The sequence below is a fragment of the Etheostoma cragini genome, chromosome 6 (assembly GCF_013103735.1).
Source record: "Etheostoma cragini isolate CJK2018 chromosome 6, CSU_Ecrag_1.0, whole genome shotgun sequence".
Lineage (NCBI taxonomy): Eukaryota > Metazoa > Chordata > Actinopteri > Perciformes > Percidae > Etheostoma > Etheostoma cragini.
Genome location: NC_048412.1, coordinates 1,168,162 through 1,193,813, shown reverse-complemented (window position 1 = coordinate 1,193,813; position 25,652 = coordinate 1,168,162). Strand labels below are relative to the sequence as shown.

Genomic DNA, 25,652 nt, shown 5'->3' with positions numbered 1-25,652 from the left:
AGCTCCGCCGGAGGTGTGAGTTGAAAGTCCGTCGGACAGGGGCCTCCTCCAGACATTCCCAATTTACCCGCACTACGCATTTGGGCTTACCAGGTCTGTCCAGAGTCCTCCCCCATCCCCTTGTTATGGACAATCCATGACTAGCACAGAAGTCTAACAACAGACAACCACTTCTCGCCCACGTCTGCGTTGAAGTCCCCCAGCAGAACTATGGAGTCCCCTACTGGAGCCCCATACAGGACTCCATTCAAGGTCTCCAAGAAGGCCGAATACTCTGAACTCTTGTTTGGTGCATAAGCACAAACAACAGTCAGAGTTTTCCCCCCCATCCCCTGCAGGCGTAGGGAGGCGACCCTCTCGTCCACCGGGGTAAACTCCAACGCAGCGGCGCTCAGCCGGGGACTTGTGAGTATCCCCACACCCGCCCGGCGCCTCACACCCTGGGCAACTCCGGAGTAGGACAGAGTCCAATCCCCTATCCAGAAGTATGGTTCCAGAACCGAGACTGTGCGTAGAGGTAAGCCCCACCAGATCTATGGTAGCGCTCCACCTCCCGCGCAAGTTCCGGCTCCTTCCCCCACAGAGAGGTGACGTTCCACGTCCCCAGAGCCAGCGTCTGCCGCCCGGGTCTGGTCCGTCGAGGCCCCTGACCTTCGCTGCCACCCATATGACAACGCACCCGACCCCAGCGGTTTCTCCCACAGGTGGTGAGCCCATGGGATGTAGATAGGGGTTCCACGTAGCTTCTTCGGGCTGTGCCCGACCGGGCTCCGGGGCAAACCCGGCCACCAGGCGCTCGCTGACGAGCCCGCCGTCTGGGCCTGGCTCCAGACGGGGGCCCCGGGCTTCCTCCGGGCAGGGTCACTCCCTCTCTACCTCGGTCTTTCATGGGGTTTTTGAACCATTCTTTGTCTGGCCCCTCACCTGAGACCACTTTGCCATGGGAGACCCTACCAGGAGCACAAAGCTCCAGACAACACAGCCCCCAGGTTCATAGGGACACACAAACCTCTCCACCACGATAAGGTGATGGTTCCCCGGAGAGGATTGGAAGGTCGGACTTTGTTATATTGTTACTAAGCACACAGCCCTCAGTGTTACCAGGACTGAAGGTCTAATAGTTCACACTGGTCCAACAGCAGGGCCTCCTTTAAAGGCTGTCGATACACAGAAGTTAATGGGATGAGACAGAACATGTTTAATGAACTGGATGGTCCAAAATATTTGGTATCACCACATAATTACACACATATATTTACAACTGTCCTATAACAGTGACAGTGCTATTGATTCTTTTAGTGTTTTGAGAGTGAAAATCCAGTTCAGAGATGTGGGTGCAGACTCAGTGTTTCATGTTGTGATGGCCTCTGATAGTTACTGCACCACTTGAGCGCGTTGAGAATTACCTTTTGAACTTAACAAGAGCAGGAGGTTAGGTGAATTAATTGTGCTGATTGATTAAATGCACTTACTCCTTTGGCGAGTTGAAGAAGACGGAGCAATACACGTTCACATCCACCTGTTCTCACTCCTCCTCCTCTCACAACTCGGATAATACTGACGAGTAGGGTGGGACAGCACACACAGTCTAGGCTGGGACAGCACACACAGCACACAGTCTAGGCTGGGACAGCACACACAGTGTAGGCTGGGACAGCACACACAGTGTAGGCTGGGACAGCACAGACATCGAAGAAGCAAAGGATGTCGCTTCATGATGACAGTTAGTGACGTTAGTGATGTCGTCTGCTTGTGTTTATATTATTACGTCATTGCACAGATTTTTATTGATGTATTTATTAGAGTGAAAGAGCTAAGAGAGCTTGAGGAAGGTATCAATCTTGTGATGCTATGCGCTCTGATGTCAGTGGTTACATCATTTTTATATAGTAGGGAAAGGGTTAGGTTAATAATGGGTGGCCAAAAAATCTAGACCCAGAAATGGTGAAAAATAGTGCAACGGTCTATCTTCACAATTAAGAAGTACACAGTGGTAGTATTTTCTGACATGTATAATGTGTTTGGAAAGAAATCAATAGTTTTGCTTGACCCCAACTTTGAGACGATTAGCAGCTATCAATCATAGCACAGCACACCTGTTAAATGACAAGCTGGCTACTAAATGAAGCTTTAATATTAAAACATTTGTAGGATGTTGGCTAGAATTTCTGTGGCTATCCATGGTCCCCAGAAGCTGATTCCTCGGGCCCTGTTAATCCATCACAGGTGTCTTTGCTAGTTTAAGACGATCCAGCGCTCACGTTGTTTAAATAGCAAACGCACCTGTGCACATTCTGGGCATGTTGGTCTTACAGGGAGGTGTGTTAAGGTGCATCCTGGGCGTATTTTTTATCTTAAGGCAGTGGGAAGCTCCTTCCACCATCTGTGCCGCTTCAGGTTTGTCTGCTGTGGAGATGCTGAGGCAGATGTCGCGTTTTTGCGCCGTGTATTTCTGCCGTAGTTTAAGGTTTTCCACATCCGTTGTGGATCAGCGTGCAGCCACTTCCCTAAACTTGTCGTTCAGAGAGCCAAATAAGGCTCTGAGTCTGTCTGAAGGTCTGAGATCTACCGGATCAGCCGAGCAATCTATGGTGCATGGTGGATTATCTATGGAAATATTGTGACTTTATGCTTGTAATAGCCTATAATTTTTGTCAAAATATTGTAACACCTCCAAGTCTAGGGCAACCAAAGGGCTAGAGCCGGCCCTGGGCGCACGGACCCTTTTTCTCTGCTGTTAAACTAGCAAAAGTGCAGTGCAACCCCTAAGTCATAATTAGGAACTATTTGCATTCATACAGAGAGTTATAAATCTCTTAGAAAATTCATGCTTTGAAGAGGATTAACCCATTCCCTCCATGCTCTTTACTCTAGTTACACCTTAAATTCACACTCTGTGTTCTACCAATAATTTCTCGTCCTCATAATTACATTAATGGATCTGATTTTGATTCATTTAAAGGGAACAAACCCTTTTAGGATGCTTTCAGATTTTCAGTGACACATTTTGGACAAATTCATTCAAACACTACAAACACTAAAATGAATACAGTAAAGTACCAGATCTGTGGTACATTGTAATATCCGATAGAAATAAGCCCCCGTCCAACCCCAGAATGTTAATCACCCTGAAACAAAAAGAATGCTCTTTTAAAATGTACAAATGAATGTTTTCAACAGCTCTTTTGTTTAGTATGCCGGAGTTTGTGTGTGCCTGCTGAGCCAACCTTATTGATTGCCTTTCTCAACACAGGCTTTAATAAAATGTGCCCTTAGCCAGCATGAAAGTCTCTAAAAGCACAAATCCTTCCTTCTTGAGTCTATTTATTTCTTTGTATTACCTGCTGCTTTTGCTACAAACGCCTCCACAGCACAATCACATAGTATTCATTTCCGCCACAGCAGCAAGAAAGCCTTCAAAAAAAGACCAAAGGCAATTTCAGCACGTCTCTTTTGATGGGGATTAGGGCCATTATTGCATGACTCTGTAATGATCATATTGGACTTCTGCTGTGGTATAATGCCATGAACTTGTCATCTATCTCCACGTTCCCCAGTTTGGGTGGAGACACACTGTGTTTGTGTCCAAAATGCCATTTCTTTCACATGCAAATGACAAAATGGCTAAAAAACTGCTGTCTAATTATGCTGAACATGCACCAGATGTAGCAGAATTCACAACTAGAAGAAAGAACCGAGTGTGAAGGGTGGAACCTGTTGAACATTTCATCTCATTCAACTCTAAGTAGTTGTGTCCTTTGATTCAATGTTTCCTTTATTCTCTATGTTAAGGTTTAAGCTGCAAGGTATGTTCTAAAGGCTCCCTAAGGAAACTCAAGTTGTTTTCGTCATTTGCTTGTGATCATCTATTTGCATGTGTTTCCTTAAAGTGCCTCTCAGGGCCACCATAGATTGTGTGCCGTTTTAAATTCATTTATTTGGAAATAGTGTTGACAAACTGTCCAAAGAACTGGTTATTAACCCAACTCGTGTCATTGAACCGGGAGAATTGAGTGCCATATGTCAAAGAATCGACTCACTCCTGTTTTTTGGTAGAATCAATCTGGAAATGGGCTAGCGCGAGCCAAGCAGCAACCATAGACAGTGAAAGAAATGTTGGCACACTATGCCATTAGCAGGTTTCTCTAATGCACCTACAAATGCAGAAAGCAGCCGGCAAGTAGCATGGATGTTGGTCTATATCAACAATAGATTTTCACTCCCTTCTCACAAAATATGGACGCTGTGTCAGGTGCCTTTGGCTTTGTTACTGATGCTAAAAGTCGCCTTTAGCGTTGTATCTAAATACGCTTTATCTAACAGCGCTAAGTCAGGACCAGACAGTTAGGTTAAGGAAAAGGTCGTGGGTGGGCTTATGTTTCCATGACACGCTGGAAGAACGGGAGTGCTGTGTTTAGGAAAAGAAGAACGGAGGGTTGGGTTTAGGAAAAGAAGAACGGACGGTTGGGTTTAGGAAAAGAAGAACGGACGGTTGGGTTTAGGAAAAGAAGAACGGAGGGTTGGGTTTAGGGAAAGAAGAGCGGACGGTTGGGTTTAGGAAAAGCAAAACGGAGGGTTGGGTTTAGGAAAATAAAGCAGAAACGTGACACGCAAGAGTTAGGGGTTAGGGTTAGGGGTTAGTCACTTTTGACGCTGACAGCCATTGTCCAAATGCCCATATTTTACGACTTTGGACTTAGAGTGAGAAGAACACTAAATGTAAAAAATGACATGCACACTCGTAAAAAAAGTTGTCATTATTTTTCATTTCCAATTTTAAAGCTATAGTGCATATTTTCTGTCGTCGCCATGAGGAACTCTAAGTAATGGCAGCAGCATCCACACACAAGCCTTCCGTGACCTCGCACCACCCTCATCCCTCCTCCACGTAGGTACTAGTAGCAAAGGAGGACAGGGAGGATTGAAGAAAACATGGACTCCTCAGAAGGGGTAATTATCTTCTGTCGAATTTCTGTAAAGTCACTGGACAACACCAATTTCTAAACACAGGCATACTGAGGAATCCAGAGAGAGTTGTGTTGCAGATGGTCTTAATTAGCTTTGTAGCAACTCTTTCAGCAACATCTTGAATGTGAAGGACGTCCATTATTTAAAAAAAGTTATGTGTGTTGTGATGGAAAGGACGTGAGGAAAATGACTCGATGAAGCAGTAATGACAAATATGTGTGTAGCCTACAATGCTGAAATCCCTTTATACTTCTCAGCACTGTGGATTGGGAAGAAAACAAAGGACCTTGTTACTTATTGCAATGTGAACTTGGAAATGTAAATTCCCATTCGATCGTGAAGGTAGAAGATGCTGCTGTCTGCTGTTCAGGTGTAACACATTCACGCAGGTTGCAATCGTCAGTTATGAGCAAACTCCCAACAGTTGATGGAAAACCTTTGCTGTAGTGCGACATCATTGATTGGCGCACGGCTGGAGGCATTACATTAAAACGAGAATATCAATCGGAATCTAATTTGGATCCATTATAATAAATATCTGTCAGTAATAAAGTGTATGTAGTGTATTTTACATATACCCAACACACCAGATTTTAAAGAATTATAATCGGATTTTCGGAATCCGTGTCAGATGGTTTTGGACTAATGTTGAGAATGTATTTGTATTGGATGGCTCTAAGATAATATTACAAAGCATATACTGTATATTATTTGTTACTATGAAGGAAATTATTTGGATAAATGCCACGTTTTCATTTTTATTATGGTAAATTTCAGATACATAAATGTAAATGGTCTGAAAGCGAGTTGAAAAAATGACAAATTACATTTAGAAATGTTATGAGGACTGACAAATGGGAAAGCCAGCCGGACTCTATAAACATCTACAATGCTTTATAATTTCTTAAATGTAAAGTTTATAATGTCCCGTTTTTTATTGTACTTTTACTTAAATAAGGTTTGAAAAAAAGACATACTTGAAAGCTCAAGAGCAAAATAGCAACACTCGTTTGCTTTATGTGACTTAGTTGATACATAAGCAGATTTCATTTTGCAATTAAGATAGTTTTTTTAAAGATTTATTTGATTTCTGTCATGCCCGACATGTGGCCCATCCCACATGGATTACAAGTCACGACCAGCCTGTTTAACGGACATCTTCTGGTCTTGCACATACTAATCATGAAGAGTAACACATGAGGAACAGATAACAACCCAAGAAAAACAAAAAAATATTTAAAAAAATGAAAAACATTTCAGAGCAGACCAAAACATAACTGGCTAATTTATATCCTTCATATGTGAACAGCCATCTTTATCTTTGAGCATCATCCATATTCACAAATGGACAACTACTATATGCGATTAAGCATATTTCCTGCTGCTTCATGTTTCTGACTGTCAGTCGACACACACACAAACATGACATATTACAACTTTTTTCATAATTTGCCCTGAAGACTCTCTTCCTGGGATGCACAATGAAAGCATAAAATACTTCCAACGGTCTTAGATTATTCTTTCTGTGCCAAGGATGGATGGATGGATGAATGGATGGATGGATGGATGGATGATGTGTGAGGTGTTAGTGTTATAGTTTATTATGGGCCACCAAAAAAAAAAAAAAAACCAAAAGAAAACCACGACTTCTACATTGTGTGCACCATCTATTGCTTAAATGTCAGCCATGAAATTAAGAACAGTGCATTGGGGAAAAACTTTTAAAAAGGGAATAAAATACAGGTATTCAATTTGAGTAGAACTGTGGTGAGTCAGCCCCACTCTAAAGGGTATTTAAAGGCCATCTACATTAGCCTGATTGAAGGCTGCAGACAAAAGGACACTACAACAAAAAGGCAGCAATTAGCAAAAGTTATTGGGTCCCATTCCTTCCAAAAAGCTAATCGCCCACACACACACACACACACACACACACACACACACACACACGCCTCATAATTTACAGTTTTGCACCATAAATCTGAATGAAGTGTGCATTAAGCATTTGTACCAGCACTATTAATACACAGTCTTTCTAAAACGCAACTCTTTTTATTCTGTCTATATGTTCTGCCCGTTGCTAGATACAGTCAGCTCTGCATGGCCTGGACTCGTGTACAAATATTCACTTTTTCAAGAGTTAGAGAAATGGCGGAGCCAAAAATGCAGAGATGACAGAGCAGTGGTTAGATTTGATGAATATAAAGGGTTCCAACACAAAGAGGCCTGAACGAAGCAGGCAAAATGAGTTCCAACAAATGTTCCTAAAGACCAGGAATCCCAATAAACTGGAACGTGGAGACAAAAGGGAGTAGATGTACACACACACACAACGATCTGCCGACAGACAAAGACAACACAGAGACTAAATCCACCAGAGGGTGGAACCAGGTACAGGTGACACGAGGGCTCAGGAACAGGTGGAACACATCAGGGTGATCAGACAATCACAAAGGCGGGGAAACACAAGGCAGGAAGTTAAACAAGACATGAAACTACAAAATAAAACCGGAAACTGAAGCAGAAAAACAGACGCAAGGATGAAAACGGGGTGAGACGCAACAGAGAACACGAGAGGCAGTAAACAACAATAAAACAGGAAAAACTAGAACAGAAAATCCCAACCATGACACACTTGTGTTTAGTTGGATGTGTGGATGGCTGCCGATAAGCCTGTCTTTAATTTTATCTTCAGATACTTATCTTTTTCATAGTTACCTTTGCTAATAATATGTTGGACTCATGTTCATTTACATTCTCAGGCACATTAACTTTAGAACTTTTTTCCCCCAATCTGAGGATGCCCTGTTGGAGATCTCTTCTTTTACGCCTAACAAGTTAAATTAGCCTCCCACTTAATTATTTGGTTAAAAACCAAATGTACATGAACCGACTCTTCTCCAGCCACAGGTGAAAGTGTTTCGCAGCACTGACCAGCTCACTCAATTTGGAAAGTCAGACCCTTGACATCTACTCAGAATCGATCCCCAACCCCATCACAACAATATTTCTCAGGTGCGCATGGTTGGTTGACATTTGTAAGTACCAATTCTCTTGAGAATGTTCCTGATGGAGCCAGATGTAGCTGATGGCAGATGTGTGACCCAGCACAAAGCCTCTATATCTGCCCTATATCTGTGCACCACGGTTAGATGTTTTTCTTTGGTCTAAGTTTAAATCACTGCAGGGTGCCGAGAGCCGTTTACAGACATCAGGGTGACTAAATGGATTTTCTCTAACAGTCCAATGTTTATATAAACCCGGAGCCTTTTGCTTGGCAGAGGTTGCAAAGTTACTTTTGCGCAGCAGAATCTCCAAGCTCATGTTGGTATTAATCAAGCGTACCAAATTGAAACATGAGCACAAAGGTTATCGTTGCTAATTAAGTCAGGGACAACAATGTGAACAGCATTTAACACACACACACACACACACACACACACGCCTTACCTATGGTGTCGCCCTGTTCATGGACCATGCTGGCCAGATCCTTCATAATTTGACTGATGTCCAGCATATCTCTCTGTGGAGAAAACACAGAGTATACCATATGTTATACTGCTTTTCACTGATTGGCTGGGAACACAATGTACTTGAATTGTATCATATTTATTTTCTGGGTATTAAAACATTTGCAAAATGTTTTGTTGTGATTTTAAGTTCTTCCCTGGGTGTTGACTTTAATGTGTGATAGCTAATTAGGCTAACAAGCTTCTTTTAGGAGTACTCCACCGATTCAGTATTTATTTCCAGTAACATTGTCAGAATCATAATGTAAAACAAAACCACAGTTGGTGCAGCTAAACCAGAGATATCATTTTTTTATTCCATGCCTTATTTCTCATCGTCAAAACCTTACCTTCAATACCCACGATGCAACTTGAATGTTAACAGTTGCAAGTGGGTGCAAATTGACATGAACTAAGACAAATATGTATCTTCTGAGTTTAAAATGGTTCAGTGTGAAGTACTTGACTCTTTTCTTTTCATGTTACTTTCTACTTCTACTCCGCTGCATGTCAGAGAGAAATATTCTACTTTTTACTCCACTACATTCATCTGACAGCTTTAGTTACTAGTTACTTTATTTACTCCCCTACATTCCTCTGACAGCTTCAGTTACTTTAAAAATTAAGATTAAAAACACAAACAAAAATGTATGACTTGGATGTTTTATTATAAAGTAACCTAGCAACAATATAAGGGCCTCCAGGTCCAGCTGAGATGATGAGACCATGAAACACACAGCCGCTTGGATCCTTTACTCTTTCTACAATGGGAGGAGAGTTCTTTACTTTAAATACTTTAACTATAATTTCCTCATGATACTTACATACCTTTACCTAAGTAACATTTTATGCTGGACTTTTATTGTAAGAGAGTATTTGACACAGTGGTATTAGTACTTTTACTAAATACTTATCACTTAGGTAAAAGATCTGAATAATTATTGTGCATCTTTACATGGAGACCTCAGATGTCCTCATGCATTGCTTTGAAAAGTAAAATTAAAAGAGTTCCCTGTGTCATTGACACATCTGGACTTGGGTTTTATCGTCCTATCTGGTGTTTGCTTGGTGTGACTTAGCGTAAAAGAAAAGCACTTTGAAAGTTTAGTTCTTTTATTTCTCTGTGAGGGGCCAGAGCTGCTAGTGCAGCTATGGTTAACCACAGCAAATCCCCCCCAGTCCCCGAGCTTTGGATCTGCTCTTAATGTTTCAAAGCAATATGAAAGCTTATGAAACTCCTGTCTGTCTATCTTGTGCTCACATGTCACCCCTTTCCTCCATTATGGCTCCATGCAATCCCAGCTGCGTTTGTGTAGCCTAACCCACTGGGCCATTCATCACAGGTGGCACAGATTGCTGTGGAAACTGGCAGCCGTCCTGCCACTTGGCAAAAAACATTTGGATGAAGCCAAAAATGGCCTCTGGCAAACCTTGGGATGCTAAAGAGTTATTTTTTTTTGTTCATCTTTGGGCAACTCTGTCTATCATGCTGTAATAGAATAACAAATGTATTCTACCTGGCAACGTATTGGGCAATCAGGGCTCATTTCATCGTAACGACATGAACAGTGTGTAACCAATTTAGCCAATAGTGTGTGGAGGTGAATAGCAGCGAGAGACAGACACACACACAGGGAGTCGGCAGAGATGTGATGGTTTGGGCCCCCTGCCTGAGGGCTGAGTGGGTGGCCAGGCTTCGGGCCAAGACTGTGCCCTTTTTCATATTTCATGGGCTTTAAATTCTGCTCATCCAGCAGCCACTGGACACTGGCACTGGGCTGGGAACCAGGACCGGAGATTGTTCTATCACATTTCAAACAACAGCTTTACTCCAGGAGATTTTCTTGTTACACAGGGCAAGTGTATTAACACTGCTCGGGGATGGTTTCCGCTTCAGTTCCTGTGTGGACCTAATCCGGTCCAGGAGTCCACTTGGTCCAGACTAAAGTAAAAAGTACAACAGCCTGTCATTTCACCCTGTTTGGTCTTCACACTGGGGATAAAATTGATCTCCTCTGGACAATTCTCGGCCCATTTTTTGGCATTTGCAGATTATCTGTGTCTTTGTTTTATCTTTCGGAGTTTAATTAAAAAGTGTTCTCATATTTCCTGTGTCTGTCGCTCTGCTCCCGTTTCACCCCCCACTGAGACTGACTACATTGTACCAAAGGGCAGGTGTGAAAGCACCCATAGAGGTCTGGGATATATCGTTCCATAGGACACTTAATGTGTTGATTTCTTCATAAGGAAGGCTCCTTAATAAGTGAGGTGAGCTAAATTGGTAACCATAATAGAGCTGGGGTAATAGGTAATGCCAATTCCTATTTTCAAGCCAAAAAAATATGACAAGCTTTTATGGGGGGGATCGGAATAAATGTGGTTCTATTACTCCAGCTGTAGATAACTTACAAAGTGTGTGTTTCATCATTATCAAAAATATCAAATCCCATTGTACACAACATAAATACAAGCAGCCTTTCTCTGTCATTCTGAGTCGGAGATACCGGGAAGTTGTCATCCACTTGGTTTAAAGAACCACAGAAGTGTTTTAAAATGCATGCATTTACATAAAAAAACAATTAACACAAATAAAATTGATTCAGGTAATTTGATAGGAGCTGAACATTTGTAACTTGTTTCACTTTATTTTGTAACACTTGTTACAAATATGGAACATTATGTAAAAAAAAACTGTTAATTGAAGATTAATTTTCAATGCTACCTTCAAGGAAGCCATGTTGTAATATTAAATGAACGTCTTTCCACATCATGCAGGGCCATCATGAGAGGGGGTCCAAAAGGAAGCTAGAATGACTAGCTGTGGATGCGCAAAGGGGCTCATAGATGATGCTACAGGGCCCAGAATCAGCTGTTACTCCCCTAAACCCTGCTTTTTTAACCATTTCACAACAGTAACAACGTGTTTAAATTCATGACCAAACCACAAACTACCTTCTCTGGTTTAGATGTGAGGTTGTAGCGCCGCCACCGCTAGGGGCGCTACTTTATGACACACATGAAATCGACTTGTTTGGTATGAAAGCAGTATTAGTGATTGCTGAATTTTCTCAGCCCTGTATGGAAATCTCTGTCCCATCTTGTTCATTATCATAATCAAGGTAAATTGGCAAGAAAAGGTAAAAGGACATTATTTGTGACTGATTCCCTCTGGGCCTGCAGCTGCTCTACAGCTGGCCCTGTAGTGCGTGCAAACAATGAACTTCCTGTTCAGGGAACAATGAAGTGCCACGGCACGTTTGTTCCAGAAATCATAATAAGTCAAATATATTCTCAGTGCCGATGCTCCACTCTACTGGTCCTCTGATGCCTCCTGTCAACCCTGCTGCTGTTGTTATTGTGTGTGACTGATGAAAAGAACGCACTAGGAAAAAAAGAAAAGAATGGCTCCAAGGGTTTGTATATTTTCATGAGACTAAAATGTCAGACAGCGATTCAGACATCTGTTCCATCTGACACCGGGGCCGCTGCGGAGACAGCAAAAACACAATTAAACTTGAGGCCAAGATTTAAGAAAAAACAACAAAATCACAAGCACCAGCGGCAGCATCTGATTGGCCCTTCAGTCACAAGCGCTGCGAGCCTCGCATTTCTCCAGTCAGAAGTGTCTGTCTGATACCGGCTGATATGAAAGCCTCTAAATCGTCTGATGGAGGATGGGCAAACAATGGAAACGTGACTCCTCTTTCTTGTAGTTTTAATGCTTATGTTACGTCAACATTCATCAGTTGCAAACTCAATTAGAATCTTTTATTCTGCTTGTGTCTTTGAAACTAGGCCTGCATGAACCGGGGGAAAATATGAATCACGTGTAATGTTCATTGCACACATGAACCATGACAAAACGAATTGGCAGTACCAAACTTGTTTTTGGTAACTATCGCCCATTGTTCGTCATCAAAAATCTGCAAACATAGAGGCTTCAATGATGAGAAGACTAGGATTAAACCCATTTTATACAGTCTATGTTTAAAACTCACAGCAGAAAGCAGTAGCGCTTGTGATGCAGTCGTCTCGTAATATAAATGAGGATCAAAGTCCTTAAAAAAAAAAAATTGAAGTCATTTAGAAATGAAATTTTGAACAGGGTGAATCGAGATCCCGATTTTACGATTAATCGTGCAGGCCAATTGGAAACCACAAGTTCTTCATATAAAGCAAAAAATTAGCTGTGCACAGTTTGAGACCTTACAAGGAATCAGCACAATAAAGATGATTAACAATCCGAGAGATGACTGCGAGCAGCGGGGATTAGAGAAAGTGCCATACACAGAGCATGATTCTCCCAGCAAGAGTTTCATGCAAAGATTGTGGTTTATAGAGGACGGATGCATGCTAACATATTCAGCCTTACAGTGCAGAGTGGAGATGAGACAAACGAGCATGCGTGGAGGTCTCCTCTAGAGCCTGCAGAGGGAAGTGTGGCACAGCAGAGCCTCCGATCAGCCTCTTCCTGGTGAACCAGTGCCAGTAATAAGAGCTGATTGAGAATGCAAGTCAGCCACGGGGAGGAAAAGCACTGCAAGACAACAGGACCCTAAAGAGGCGTCTGGGAGATTGAAGGCGTTTTCACACCTTGTAGAAGTTACTTTGAACTCTGAAGTGCTCTCTCCCACGTAGTTTGCTTCTTTTGGCTAAATGAGAGCAAGACCTCTCCGAGAGAGAAGTCTCTCAGTACATTTCCGAACCAAATTGACACCTCCTCTGGACTCTGAACGTGATCAAACTGCAGAAAGCACCTGCCATCACGCGCTGTTTGTTCATGTGACTACATTCATTCACATAAATTAAGAGTTTGTGGTGCCCTATTTCCTATGTTTTTGTGTCTAAGTAACTGAGGAGAAATACAATCTATGACATTGGTCAAGTATTAAAGGTCCCCTGGCATGAAAATGTCACTTTATGATATTTTTAACATTAATTTGTGTTATTGCTTTGGCCCCCCCAGGGGCTAGACTGAGAATTGACCGAGAAAACCGAGCCCTGGGTATCCTGCTCTGAAACATGAGATGGAATCTTGTCCCTTATGAGGTCATAAGGGGTGAGGTTACCTCCCTTGTTTCTGCTTAGCCCGCCCAGATAATTTGGCCCCCCATGAGAGAGACAATATGGCTTTCAAACATGGCAGTTAATTAAGGCCACACCCCCAGTCTTGGATTATTATTATATATTGTTATATTAGTATATATTAAGTGTCTGACAACATTATGGAAAGGCTCTCTACAGAGAGAGATGTTTTGTACCCATCACATTACCTAGCTGTAGATCAATGAAGGTGTATCGCATGTCAATCACTGATGGGGACTTCCTAGAATTTTCTTTAAAAACGTAAAACGTGACCCTGACGTTACCTTATAGTTCGCCTATTATCATAATATTACTTTTTTGTCACCCTCTAGACATTGCCATTGTTATTATGAGATGTAACCTGGTTCTTGCCTATATAAATACCATTTTATTACCCACTTGTTTTACCATGTAACCACCCTGTTACCTTGTAATTACTGAGCTATAATCTGCTACCGTAGTCTATATGGCATGTTTTTGCTAATAGCGTAACATTTTGACATCTCCATGCCGGCGCTATGCAAACAGATGAGAACAGTAGAACATGTGCTGTAATGTGTTTTGGACAGTACGTTGATGTGTATCTCAGGTGTGGACGGTTTAGGGAGCACATCACTTGACTGCCATGTCAACTGTGTTTGACTGTGCTCAGTGACGTGTCCACTCCTCTTAGGCACATTAGTCATCATTCGCTGTCAACACTTGTCATTTCAAGTCCTTTCTGTTGCCACTGCATACCTTCAAGTACATAGCCCGTCAAGAAGGAACGGCTTTTTCACTAGGTTCTGAGCAGCTTAGTGCAACTCTGTGTTCCAATAAACCCTGAATATAGATATGTCTGCAGCCTTACATATACTCACGTTGGACAAAGCAAGATTTGTACGTAACCATCCAGACATTTTATCTCTTTAAATCAGACAGTGGGCTGCAGCAGAGACAAGTCCTCCAAGCACACCCAGTGAACACATTGACATGCACCATTATATAATATTCCACCATTATTCTGAATGTGACAATATTCCAAATTTGATACAGGCCATGCAACCTAAATATTCTGTTCAGCATATTCTCAGTAAAGGCTGTTTTCAAATTCCCCATTTTCCAACAAAGATGTGTGATATGCTGGTTTTATGCAGGTTTTAGAAACATTTTCTGGACGTTTATACAGCACATTTGGAAAAAGCATCTAAATTGGGGGTTTTACCGCAGTTTGTGACAGTTTATGGCCTCGTGCCTGTTTACGGTTTACGTGAGCTCTGTGCGTTGCTATGGTGTCTGGAGACAAACCAACCATGTCATAGGGTCCAGAGAAAATACTAGATCAGAGTGTAGAAAACAGCAGGCAGTGGTGAGATTGAGGATTTAATGAAAATCAAAAGCTATACAACCAAAGAAGTCCTGATAGCAGCAGGCAACAGTAGTTCCAAAAACACAGAAGAAGAGAAGCCAAAAGAATGTGAATGACAAAAACTGGAACACCGAGAAAAAGGACTTAGACTCCACGCACACACACACACACACAAACACATCCAAAACAAATACTAACCTTTGGTTCCACCCGGGACACAAACCTCTGTCTCCTGAGTGACAGACCCGTTTGATAGTAAATCACATGTGATGGACAGGTATGTCTCTATGATGTCAGAAGATGGTCTTACCTGATGACCAGGTGTGTGAGAGAGTCTCAATAACCGGCAGCTGGTTTATTATATATTATATTGTCAACAATAAAGTAAGGTTAGTCTTTCAGAAATCAAATGTCAAATAGCTTTTGCATTGCCATTTTCAGACTGTCAGAGGATACCCATGCTAGTAATGAAAATAAAACCACACATTTAGAATAGAAAGAATTCTATTGTCAGATTATATTTTTATTTAGACTGACAAAGGCTTCAATATTAAAATATTAACATGGCTAAAACTGGGTATCTAGCCATGCAGGTAGTTTTGGTTTTATTTGCCAGAAGACCGCCACTAACTGTTCAAAAACTTCCAAAAAGTTGGATTATATCCAATACCTTATGAAGTTGTGTGTGCAACATTTACGTTGCATTATAGGCACAGGTTATTACCATTAACACCACATTTAATCACCATTTATTAACAAATACCTGACATTTGTTATCATTAAGCAATTTCCTCATTTTAATGATCTATTATTATCTGTAGCTCATTTTAGCTTCCGGAATAATGATAATGTATTTTTATTTCCTTTACTAACATATTGCAACGTGTCACTGTGTTTTAAAAAGGGCTTTGAAAAATGAGTTTGGAAGACTACATTGCTGCTTTGAATGGGAAATATTGAGATATTGAGAAATGTTATTCCTTGATGGGTGTAGATGAATTATTAAGAGCATTTTTAGAAACAGTAGTTGGAATCTTTTATGTTTCCTACTTAACTCTTTTGCCTCTTGTATATTTCTGCATCAACTCATAGTTCATATTACAATAAAAACTGTATTAGAAAGATGATTAACGTGCTGTTTTGTACACATATCTATGGTGACGGTTGGTCCCATTAAAGATCAATGGACTCTATGAAAGCTATGTGTGTGTTTATGGTTTAATAAATTATAGTCAGTTAATTCTGTTATGCGTATGTTAACGTTAGTGTTTTATGTCACATTATTATGACAGTTTAGTCTGAGAAAACCTTGATTGAGAACTAATTTAGCTCAGCAGCTGGAGGCCAGACCAATCAGGACCCTGTGGGGAGTGTTTGGATGATGACTGTTTGTTGATCGGTGTTTAAGGACAATCATTACTTATCTTCATATTAAACTAATGATATGATTTGAATAAATAATGATAAAAAATAAAAACATTCCGTAAAGACATTGTCTTCTCCTTCAGTTCTATTCAAAATCGGACTTCTTGGAAATCGGAGACACAGTTTAAAGAAATCCCGCAGGGATGTAGTTTGAAAATCAAAGACCAATGACAGCCTAGTATGCGGCATTTTTGTCAAATGAAGTATGGGATTGGTCCATATTGATGTCTGAGTAAATAAATGAAACCCCAAAAACATTGTATTCATGTCACAGATTAGAAGAAACATTGCTATTTAAGATATGGATGTCAAAGTGGCTTTGATAAAGGACAAACATGTTTATCTGCTGTTCTCTGTCATGCTCAGTCATCCCCCCCCACACCCCAAAACCCATTCGCACTCTCCTTGATAAGTGCGCTTAATGCTGATATGAAATTCTCCGCACATCTCCAACCTGAGCCCAAAGGCATCGGGCGACAGGACACAGTGTCACAGCCGCAGCAGAAAAACCGTTAAGCAGATTTGCTTGCACGCTTACTGGTAAAAAAAAAAAAAAAAAAAACATTTTTCCCACACCGACTGCATGAGAGACATCTCCTTTTTTTGCCCTTACTGAGTAAACGGTTTATAAATGTAAAATCGTGTTTCCTCAGTGGCGGTAGCCCAAGGACCTAACACCCCTGAATACGATAACACGATGCCAGCAGCAGGGCCTGAAGGGCGGCGAGGAGACCGGGCTGCAAATATTACAGACAGAGGTTACATCTGCTTCCTCTTCTGTGAGTTCTAAATAACAAGCATGGAGGCGACCAATGACATTTACTCCTGTTACTGTCAGTGGATAGCAGAGTGCATTTGGACTTAGTGCCACGCCTAAGGGTCCGTCCATGTGTCTATCTCAACAATTCCTCCAAATTAAAATGACAAAATACATAGTTTGTCTAAGCTCCCGGGAACACAGACCCTGGCAGTTCTAGACCATTTCAAATGGAGGGGCCAGGCTTAACGACCCGTTCTCACCCCCAACTCGTGATGTCCTGACGCTTGGTCCGTGTCTCTCTCAGTGTCACGCAAAAATCCCCCTTTGGTGGATGGGTCAAAAAACACAGGACTTTCAACCACGAGGCTGGGGTTCATGTCCTGTTCTTGTCCCGCGTGTCACTGAAATGTACTTTTGTAACCCCCCCCCACCATCTTCACCTAAACCTAGCTGTCAGATTAATGTAAGTCACGACCAAGAGCGTCGGAAAGTGACGCCAAGAGTCCCGACCAAGGGCGTCTCAATACAATACGACGTCAAAGGGCTTGACGCTGGTCCAGAGAGGTCCTGATCAAATGTACACATAACATGCCAAAGGAGACTTTTAGTGTCAGTAACAAACGCCAAAGGCACCCGACCAAGTGTCCCTTTTTGACCCAATGGGAGTAAGAATTTAGTACGGGGCTGGGGCCAAATGCAATTTGAGGGGTACAAAATATAAGAACTGTCCTTAGGTTTAGTTCTACACACGACTAATGATACACATGAGTTAAACACAAGACTACTGATTCAGTGTTCACCTACATTGTATCAATGCACATGATAATATCCCTTCTTTGGGGATCAAGGTGGTGTTGAAACTGAATGAAATTATGTGCGACAGTTAGAGGGGCCAGAGGAGGGCTGAGGTTTAATATTAAGGGGGTTACTGGACAATCATGCCCCCCACCTTACAACCTCCACTAGAAGCGTTTTCTGGTGCCCCGGTCAGCAGGATGACATAATTCGTCTGTGCCTCGGGAAATAAATCTGTTTTATGAGGTTTTAGGAAGAATCATGGTTTGGGTTCAAAGAAGCACTTTGTCAAGGTTAGGGAAACAATGACTACTTCATTAAGGTCAGGGGTTGCAATAATAAAAGACATTGTCAGGCTTTAAAAAAAGAAGAAAAAAGTTAACTTGGAACAGGGAACAAACAGCGGCCCGGTGTTAGAGGGAATAATTACGCTGTATTTAGTTATAGCATCCGTCAGGCAGAAAAAGAGAGAAGTCCTTCTTTGTTTCCATTTTTCCATTATTATATTTTAATTAGATTTTAACACTGCATGTAAAAAAGGTAATGTTCCTGAATTAAAACCTGTAACTGAGTTATCTTTCATTATGCAACAATTCCTTTACTTCAATTCAATTTCAACAAAGCATCAGAGCTTGTTTTGCAGGATACATGAGAACGAGAAAACCTGCTTTTGCTGTGCCGATTGTTATCTGCGTTTTACTTTTGCAGTAATGACAAAGCCTGGGAGAAAAAAAAACCAGGTGATTGGTGATTAGAAGGAGCTTAAAGCAACACAATGTCCCTCTTTGGCTTCCTACAGGTAGCAACTACTGGGACTGTAGTTCCAGACAGACAACCTGTAGGGGGACCAAAGATAGAAAAGTTCCATAGTTTTGCTTTAAAGCATTCATTAGCACGCTTTAGTCTATAACCAAGTGGAGTGGAATAGCAGCATTTGGATTTCACAGAAGACTGATATTATCATTATCTTGAGGGAGCCAGCCAGCAGTACGTGATCTGCCATCAAACTGTTCTGGGAAATCAATATGGTTTTGATTGCCGGGGTTAATAACAAATTATTGCGCTAATAAACCACTTTCTCTGCGATCCTTTCTGCTGAGAGTGTAAACGTTGTGGTGTTTGTCTACGGGGAGGATTTATCGGCTGGTGTTTCCCGCTGAACCTGTCTTCACTCAAGGGTAAACTCTGGATAGATTGTCCCGAGGACGCGTTGGTAGGACAGCCACGCTTCGTCGTGGGCCTTTTCCTCCTCCTCTGACTGGGCCAGGTGTTGTATTCAGATTCCCCTTGAAAGCTGTCCTCTGTTATGCCCTCCGATTTTTTTTATGAATTCCTTTTTGATTAAATGATCTCCCGTGCCAAAGCATATAAAGTGCAGCTGGGAGGTGACAATCTAACGGGCGGGGGGGGGGGTTGGATTGTTCAGATAGTGCTGCGGAGCCTGGATGCTTTATTCTGAATATTTCTCATGGAATAATATAACTATACTCAAGGACAATATGTCCACGAATTCAATTACAAACATGGGCTCCCCTCAGGGCCTGTTTTCTAAACTCGGTTTAATTAATACAGCCAGATGTGATGTTATCCAGTTTGTAATATTTCTTTTTTTGAGTATTAAATTCAAAGCTAAGGGAACCATTTTAGCGTTTTCAATAAAGGGTTATAATTAAACACCATATTCTCTAGTTCTTTCATTTGATAACAATCACAACTTTAAGCTGAATATGTTTTGTGCTTTGCTCGATGTATTCAAGGCCAGCTGTCAAAGGTATTGCAACAGGTGTGTTTTTGCCTTAGTAATGTGTAATGATTTTTGCTCATTAACTTATTCAGAAATGTAACAAAAGACATTTTTAAATCAACAAAATTATATTACAAATGCAAACTAAATTGTGTAAACTAAACGTATTATTTGTACTTTTCCAGCTTTGCAGTGACCCTACACCATAGTTGAAGAACCATTCCCTGATTCCCAAATGGTATTTATCTAACAGTGAAATATATAAGGATATACTGCATATGAAACATCATGCGTCAGAAGATGTAAATAAACCAATATAAAAATACTTGTTATGCATGCTTGAAACAAAGCGAGCCTTTAGGTGAGTGTATGTTTCTAAAGGCCGCTCCGATTTTCCTTTTCAGCTTCCGCGGGTGCTTCTGCTTCTTCTTCTCCACCAGAAAAACACGACCGCATTGCATTGTGGTATACAGGAGTAGAATGAAGGGTACATTGTATTTACACTCAAACAAGATGTGTATTGAGGATATTTTATAATCGGGAAGAATTCGAACAGCACTACAAAATGGCGAGCATTCCTGCCCTGTAAAGCGGCTTTGAGTTCGTGATAAGCGCTACATGAATTCAATTTATAAGTATTATTACTATATAGTGCACTGTTTCCGTGATAAGGAAGGTGTCTACACCAGCCGTGTTAAGAAAGTAAATCAGCAGTACAGCAGCCACAGCTGCAGTCCTCTATCAGCATCAGGTCAAAGGTACATCCGTAAAGCATGAGCTAACATGTGGGGACAACTGTGATGAATTGAAGCAAATCTGTTAAATCAGATTCACGTACGACAGACAACTGAAATACACGGCTGAAACCAGCCCAGTGTCCACAATGGGGATCTTCTCACAGGGAGGAAGTCCCTGATAAATGCAAGCGCAGCACAAAGTGTCTCAAGCACTCATGTAGTCTATCTTACAATGCATAAATAACAAATTTATGATTGTAAAAATAAAATCCTGATATTTAAAGGGTACTTTTTTGTTTCAACCTGGGCCTTATTTCTCTATTTTTTGAGTCAAAGTGTCTGATGTTCACAACCTTCTTTGAAATTGGTCCAGTGTAACGCAAGACAGCGGCAATGAAATGTTACTTGCACATCGTCAATTTGTGTCCACTTAAAGTTGTGTTTTTGCCGCTGACCGGCTAAGATTATTATTCTTTGTATATTTGAGTCTGACAACATAATGGAAATTATTTCCTGCAGAGACAGACCTTTTGGTTTAAGAGTAAGATTTTTTTTTTTTGTGGGGAAAAACACAAAAATCCCCATTACCGAACCTACCAGACTCCATGTAAATAATCAATACTTTTGTCATCGTAAAACACACTTCGTTCAAAGTCAGACAGAAACAAAATAATCTCAAAGGCTGAGTTGGTTCACCGTTCCAACAGTTCCAACAATCACGACTGTAGTTCCGCTAAAGTAAACCCTTTATTCTCCCATTTACAGGTGTAAAATATGCTTGCTCTGTACACTCTAAAAGTAATGTTAATTTGAATGGAGTCTGGTGATTTGGCAATGGCCATTGTAGTTAAACAAAAAGGTTTGTCTTTGTAGGGATCCTTAGTGTGACATGTAGGGAAGGAGGACCAAAGCGAGGAAACAGGCAGGCTGGAGAGTTTAAAGTAGAGGATTTATTGAACAAAAACCAAAGGGACTACAAAAAGGAATCCACAACTGCAAACACACAGTCCAAAATCCAAATATAAAAATCCCAAAAGGGAAAAGAGAGAAAAAATACCTTAGGGAAACGGCGAGTGCAACAAACACACAAACACATTTGTCTGCCTCATCAGTTTGGACCCTGTCCTTATAAGAATTTGGTTTTCAAATCCTGGGGTGCAAGTTCCCAGGTGGCAATGTTGGTTCCTACGTTAGTTCTTCCCCTTAGATATCTTAAGTTCCCCTTTTAGTATTTTATGATAAATATCCCACTCCCTGCCACAACCGCAGGGACAAATAAGGTCCAGGTTAAAAAACCTAATGAAAGCATCCCTTTTTATCTAAATACTTGTTCTTGCTTCAGAGAAGTGAGAAGTCTAAGTTTTCTAAATCAAATCAACTCAGTCATCAATGTACAAAGAACATCAGCCACCTCTACACCCCCATTGTGTTTTATAAAGTCCTCCAAGACCAGGACTGGTCTTGGAGAGGACTTTATGAAACACAATGGTGGTGTAGACCTGTGTGGGAGGGTTTGTAAACCCTAGAGAGAACTTTATTTCCAGTCAGTGCACCATGCCTGACCAGCTGTAGCAGGGAAGTTTCAGCAGAGTTCACACATTTACCCGGTCTGAGGAGGGCCCAATTAACCTCAGAACACATCAACCCTTATCCAGAGAGACAGCGCTTGATAACGATGATGGACACTACGCTCCCTTGGGCCTATGGGAGAAGAGCAGTGAATGAGTCATCTTTTTCTTTTCTTTTTTCAATCGCCATCGCAATATTAACTGTTGCAATACAGATATTCCGAAAGACTGCAACTTGTTGCAGAAGCAACAAATTCTCACTCCCATCGCATCAAAGAGTGACGCCTTTGGCAATTACTATTGATGCAAAATGTCTCCTTTAACGTCCTTTGACGCTCTGGGTTGGAAGTCTTGGCGTCACTACTTCACGCTCTCTGGATATGCGTCCAACCCTTTGGTGTCACTTTTGGACGCTCTGGGTTTGGACCTCGTTTAACTGACAGCAGCACAAGAACGGGACAGGTCTAGGAAAAGGTGTGTGTGTGTGTCTGTGTGTGTGTGGGGGGGGGGGGTTACAAAATGTACGTTTCAGTGACATACAGGACAATAACTGAAGACATGAACCGTGGTGTCCTGGGTGAAAGTCCTGTATTGTTTGACCCTTCCACCCCTCCAACCAACTTCCGTACACAGATTTTGGGTCTTTCATGTAACTGTCATAGTGAGTAGTATAAAAGACGGAAAATCTCGAAATCTCGATCACCGCCCGTTGCATGCCGGTTAAATTTGTGTCCGACTTCTTAAGCCGCATGTCAGTTCAACATAAAGTACTTCCCTCCCCAGAGAGTCCCGACCAAGTTCGTCTAAATATGGCGCTAAAGAAGACATGTTGCATGTTCCATCAACAACAAACGTCCTGATCAAGCGTGTAATAATTGGTGGTTGTCTTTCTGATTTTACTAGAGCACACCCAGCGTGTCTCAGAGCGGCCGCTCTCAGCTCGTCACATTGTGTTGCAGCGAGCGTTGCCTGCTTGGCGTTTTGAAAAGTAACCACAGTTGCAACCGGCTATAGCTGGCTACGGCGTTGCTTTTTCTACAGGGGGAGCGATGGAGACAGGGGAAGGAGACAGAGGAGGAAGAGCTGCCCTTGGCTCCGCGCAACGCTCAAATTGCTGCCAAGCGCTGCGTTTTAAGCTCATATCAATCAGAAGAGACTAGTTTCTGGATACACAACAGTTACACACAGCATGATCAAATTTACACTTATTTGGATAACAGCTGATTTGATTTAGGAGCATTGATTAAAAGTTAAGTCTTCCTGAAAGGATTTACGCTGAGCTACATTTCAACTCCGACCTCGTCGCCAACTAAGCTGCAACTAAAACCCGAAGCAACGACGTATACCTGCGCCTCAGTTTGTCTCTGTACTCTGTGCCCAACCTTGTAATTTTAACTCTGATCATGTGTAGGCCGTTTCTTAGCAACAGTAAAACTGTATTAAAATGTAGAGTTTCCTTTAGGATTTTTTTCTAGCAGTGGGTGCAGGTCTGTCCAAACATCAATCCACTGCAACACACAATGAGGCACATTTTACGAAAGAACTGTTGTGATGAAACTCATGATTGATACATTTTCATACGCACTCCTAAATTGTTCTACTTAGGAGCACATGTGGTCCTTGGGGGGTAAAAGATACTGTTGAGCCCTAGTTGGGACTCAGCGTTTGAAAATGTATCAACACCAAGTGCTGATGCAGTGGTATTGGGGGGGGATGTGTGGATTGCAAGAACGGAGGGAGGCGAGGAGGGTGGTGTGAAGGTGAAAAAGCACATTGTCAGATAGTATCACTCTCCCCAAAGGAACAAAGTCAAAGCCCTGAGCACCTGCCTGGGCGCTGACTGTGACATTTAGCCATGCAGCTATGACTAAAGCACAGACCAGGCGACGCTGTCTGAACACCAAACATCTGACCGGCCCGTCTTGGCGGCTGAGCTGAAATGAAGCTGTCATTCCTGCCGCGGCTCTTTCACTGCGTGTCACTCTGCTGGGAGAGATTGATGCTCTTCTTTTTCTTTCGCTCCTATTGAGCTGCTGCAGTGGGATGAGTTGATTTGAAACGTTGATGAAGTTCGGACAGCTCCAACTGGGCACGGAGATACATCTTCATTATTCTGTAAAGTGCTCCTATAACATTAGCATTAGTCTTCAAACCTCTGGATGGCAAAAGCCATGTTCATTTTAAAAAGTAGACTGCAGCACTATTTGGCTGGCTTCTGTCTGCTTTCATTCAGCCACATGGTGAGATGGGGGATGAAGTTTTACAACATCTAATCTAATGTCTGTATCAGTAGATGTTGCACAAGTAAAGAGGCATGTTCAATAAACCCCAACATCAGGAGCGCTGTGCATACACATCAAACCTACAAAAAAGGGAATTGGATCCACTCCCCTCTTGGGTCTGAGTTTATTTTTAGACACAGGTGATTTAATGCTCTAATATTGTTTCAGTGATAAAATGTAAGCAGTGTTTCCCAAGTCACGTGACTTTTTTTCATATTCAGCAGAAGATCAGCTACAATATCTTGTCTACAAGTCTACTTTCTATTTTGAACTGGTAAATAAGCAAGTAGTAGACTTCAGTTTTAGAAGTGTGCTGGAATTTGGGAAAAAACTTTACCTTTCCCATTGTGACAGATCGTTGTTGCTCACTTGGCGCTCTATTTTAACATTCTGAGTGTAGGACACAAATGCATTTGGGGCATGTTCAAATCCACCTTTGCTAGTTTGACGGCAACCAGAAGGGTCCGTGCGCCGGGCTATTAAGGGTTGTACTTAGTGTCTTTACTAATCCTTGGTGTGTTCTGGGTGTAACATGCAATCAACCAATCAGAGGTCATCTCCCATTCCCTTTAAAAGACAGGTGCGTTTGGACCTTGGGGCATTGCTGTTATGACGGAGGATTTGCACAGTCATATTTTTATTTGTAATCTTTTGCATGTGTGTGTGTGTGTGTGTGTGTTTGTGAACGTGTGTGTGTATAACAAGCACAGTGTGTGGGTGCTGTGCATGAGCCTGTTAAAATAATGACATGATGTGTTATTAACATAAGAGGTTATTGTTAGTCAATGGTGCGATCACATCCCGCTGCCTCAAGATAGCAATACACCCAGAATGCACCTGAACACACCTCCCTATAAGACCAGCACACCCAGAATGCACCTGAACACATCTCCCTATAAGACCAGCACACCCAGAATGCACCTGAACACACCTCCCTGTAAGACCAGTACACCCAGAATGCCCTTAAACACACCTTCCTGTAAGACCAGCACGCCCAGAATGCACCTGAACACACCTCCCTGTAAGACAGGCAGGTGCATTTCCTGTTTAAATGACATGGGCGCTGGATGGTCTTAAAATATCAAAAACACTTGCGTCTGGCTTTGCGCCACATTGCGCCGGTCGTGGGTATAAAACAATTACAACCACTTTAATCTGCTCCATTGTTTTATACTTTGGATGGGGGGGGAGGGGGAGATTCTTAAAATGTTGGAGCATAGCCTTAACTAACGCTCCAATTTTACTTTGACGTTTTCTTCCAAACTGGCCCTTTTCAGCATGTAGCTTGCTAACTTAGAGTTCATCGTTTCCCATAGCGAAGGGATTTTGAGAACATAAAAAGAGAGTGGAAGGCGGGGGGGGGGGCACAACCTGACATCCTTGAAATGTACTTGATCCAGATCCAATGCTTTCCTAAACACCTCCACAGTG

At 41.9% G+C, this 25,652-nt stretch overlaps 1 protein-coding gene across 2 annotated transcripts in view; it reads right to left on the bottom strand.

Annotated features, from left to right (window-relative positions):
- Window positions 1–25,652, bottom strand: part of tsnare1 (T-SNARE Domain Containing 1) — a 125,288-nt gene that overhangs the window by 41,090 nt on the left and 58,546 nt on the right. For both annotated transcript variants that reach the window (XM_034874751.1, XM_034874750.1), the window contains exon 9: window positions 8,419–8,491. In XM_034874751.1, the coding sequence (XP_034730642.1) occupies window positions 8,419–8,491 (73 nt within the window). The remainder of the gene's footprint in view (window positions 1–8,418; window positions 8,492–25,652) is intronic.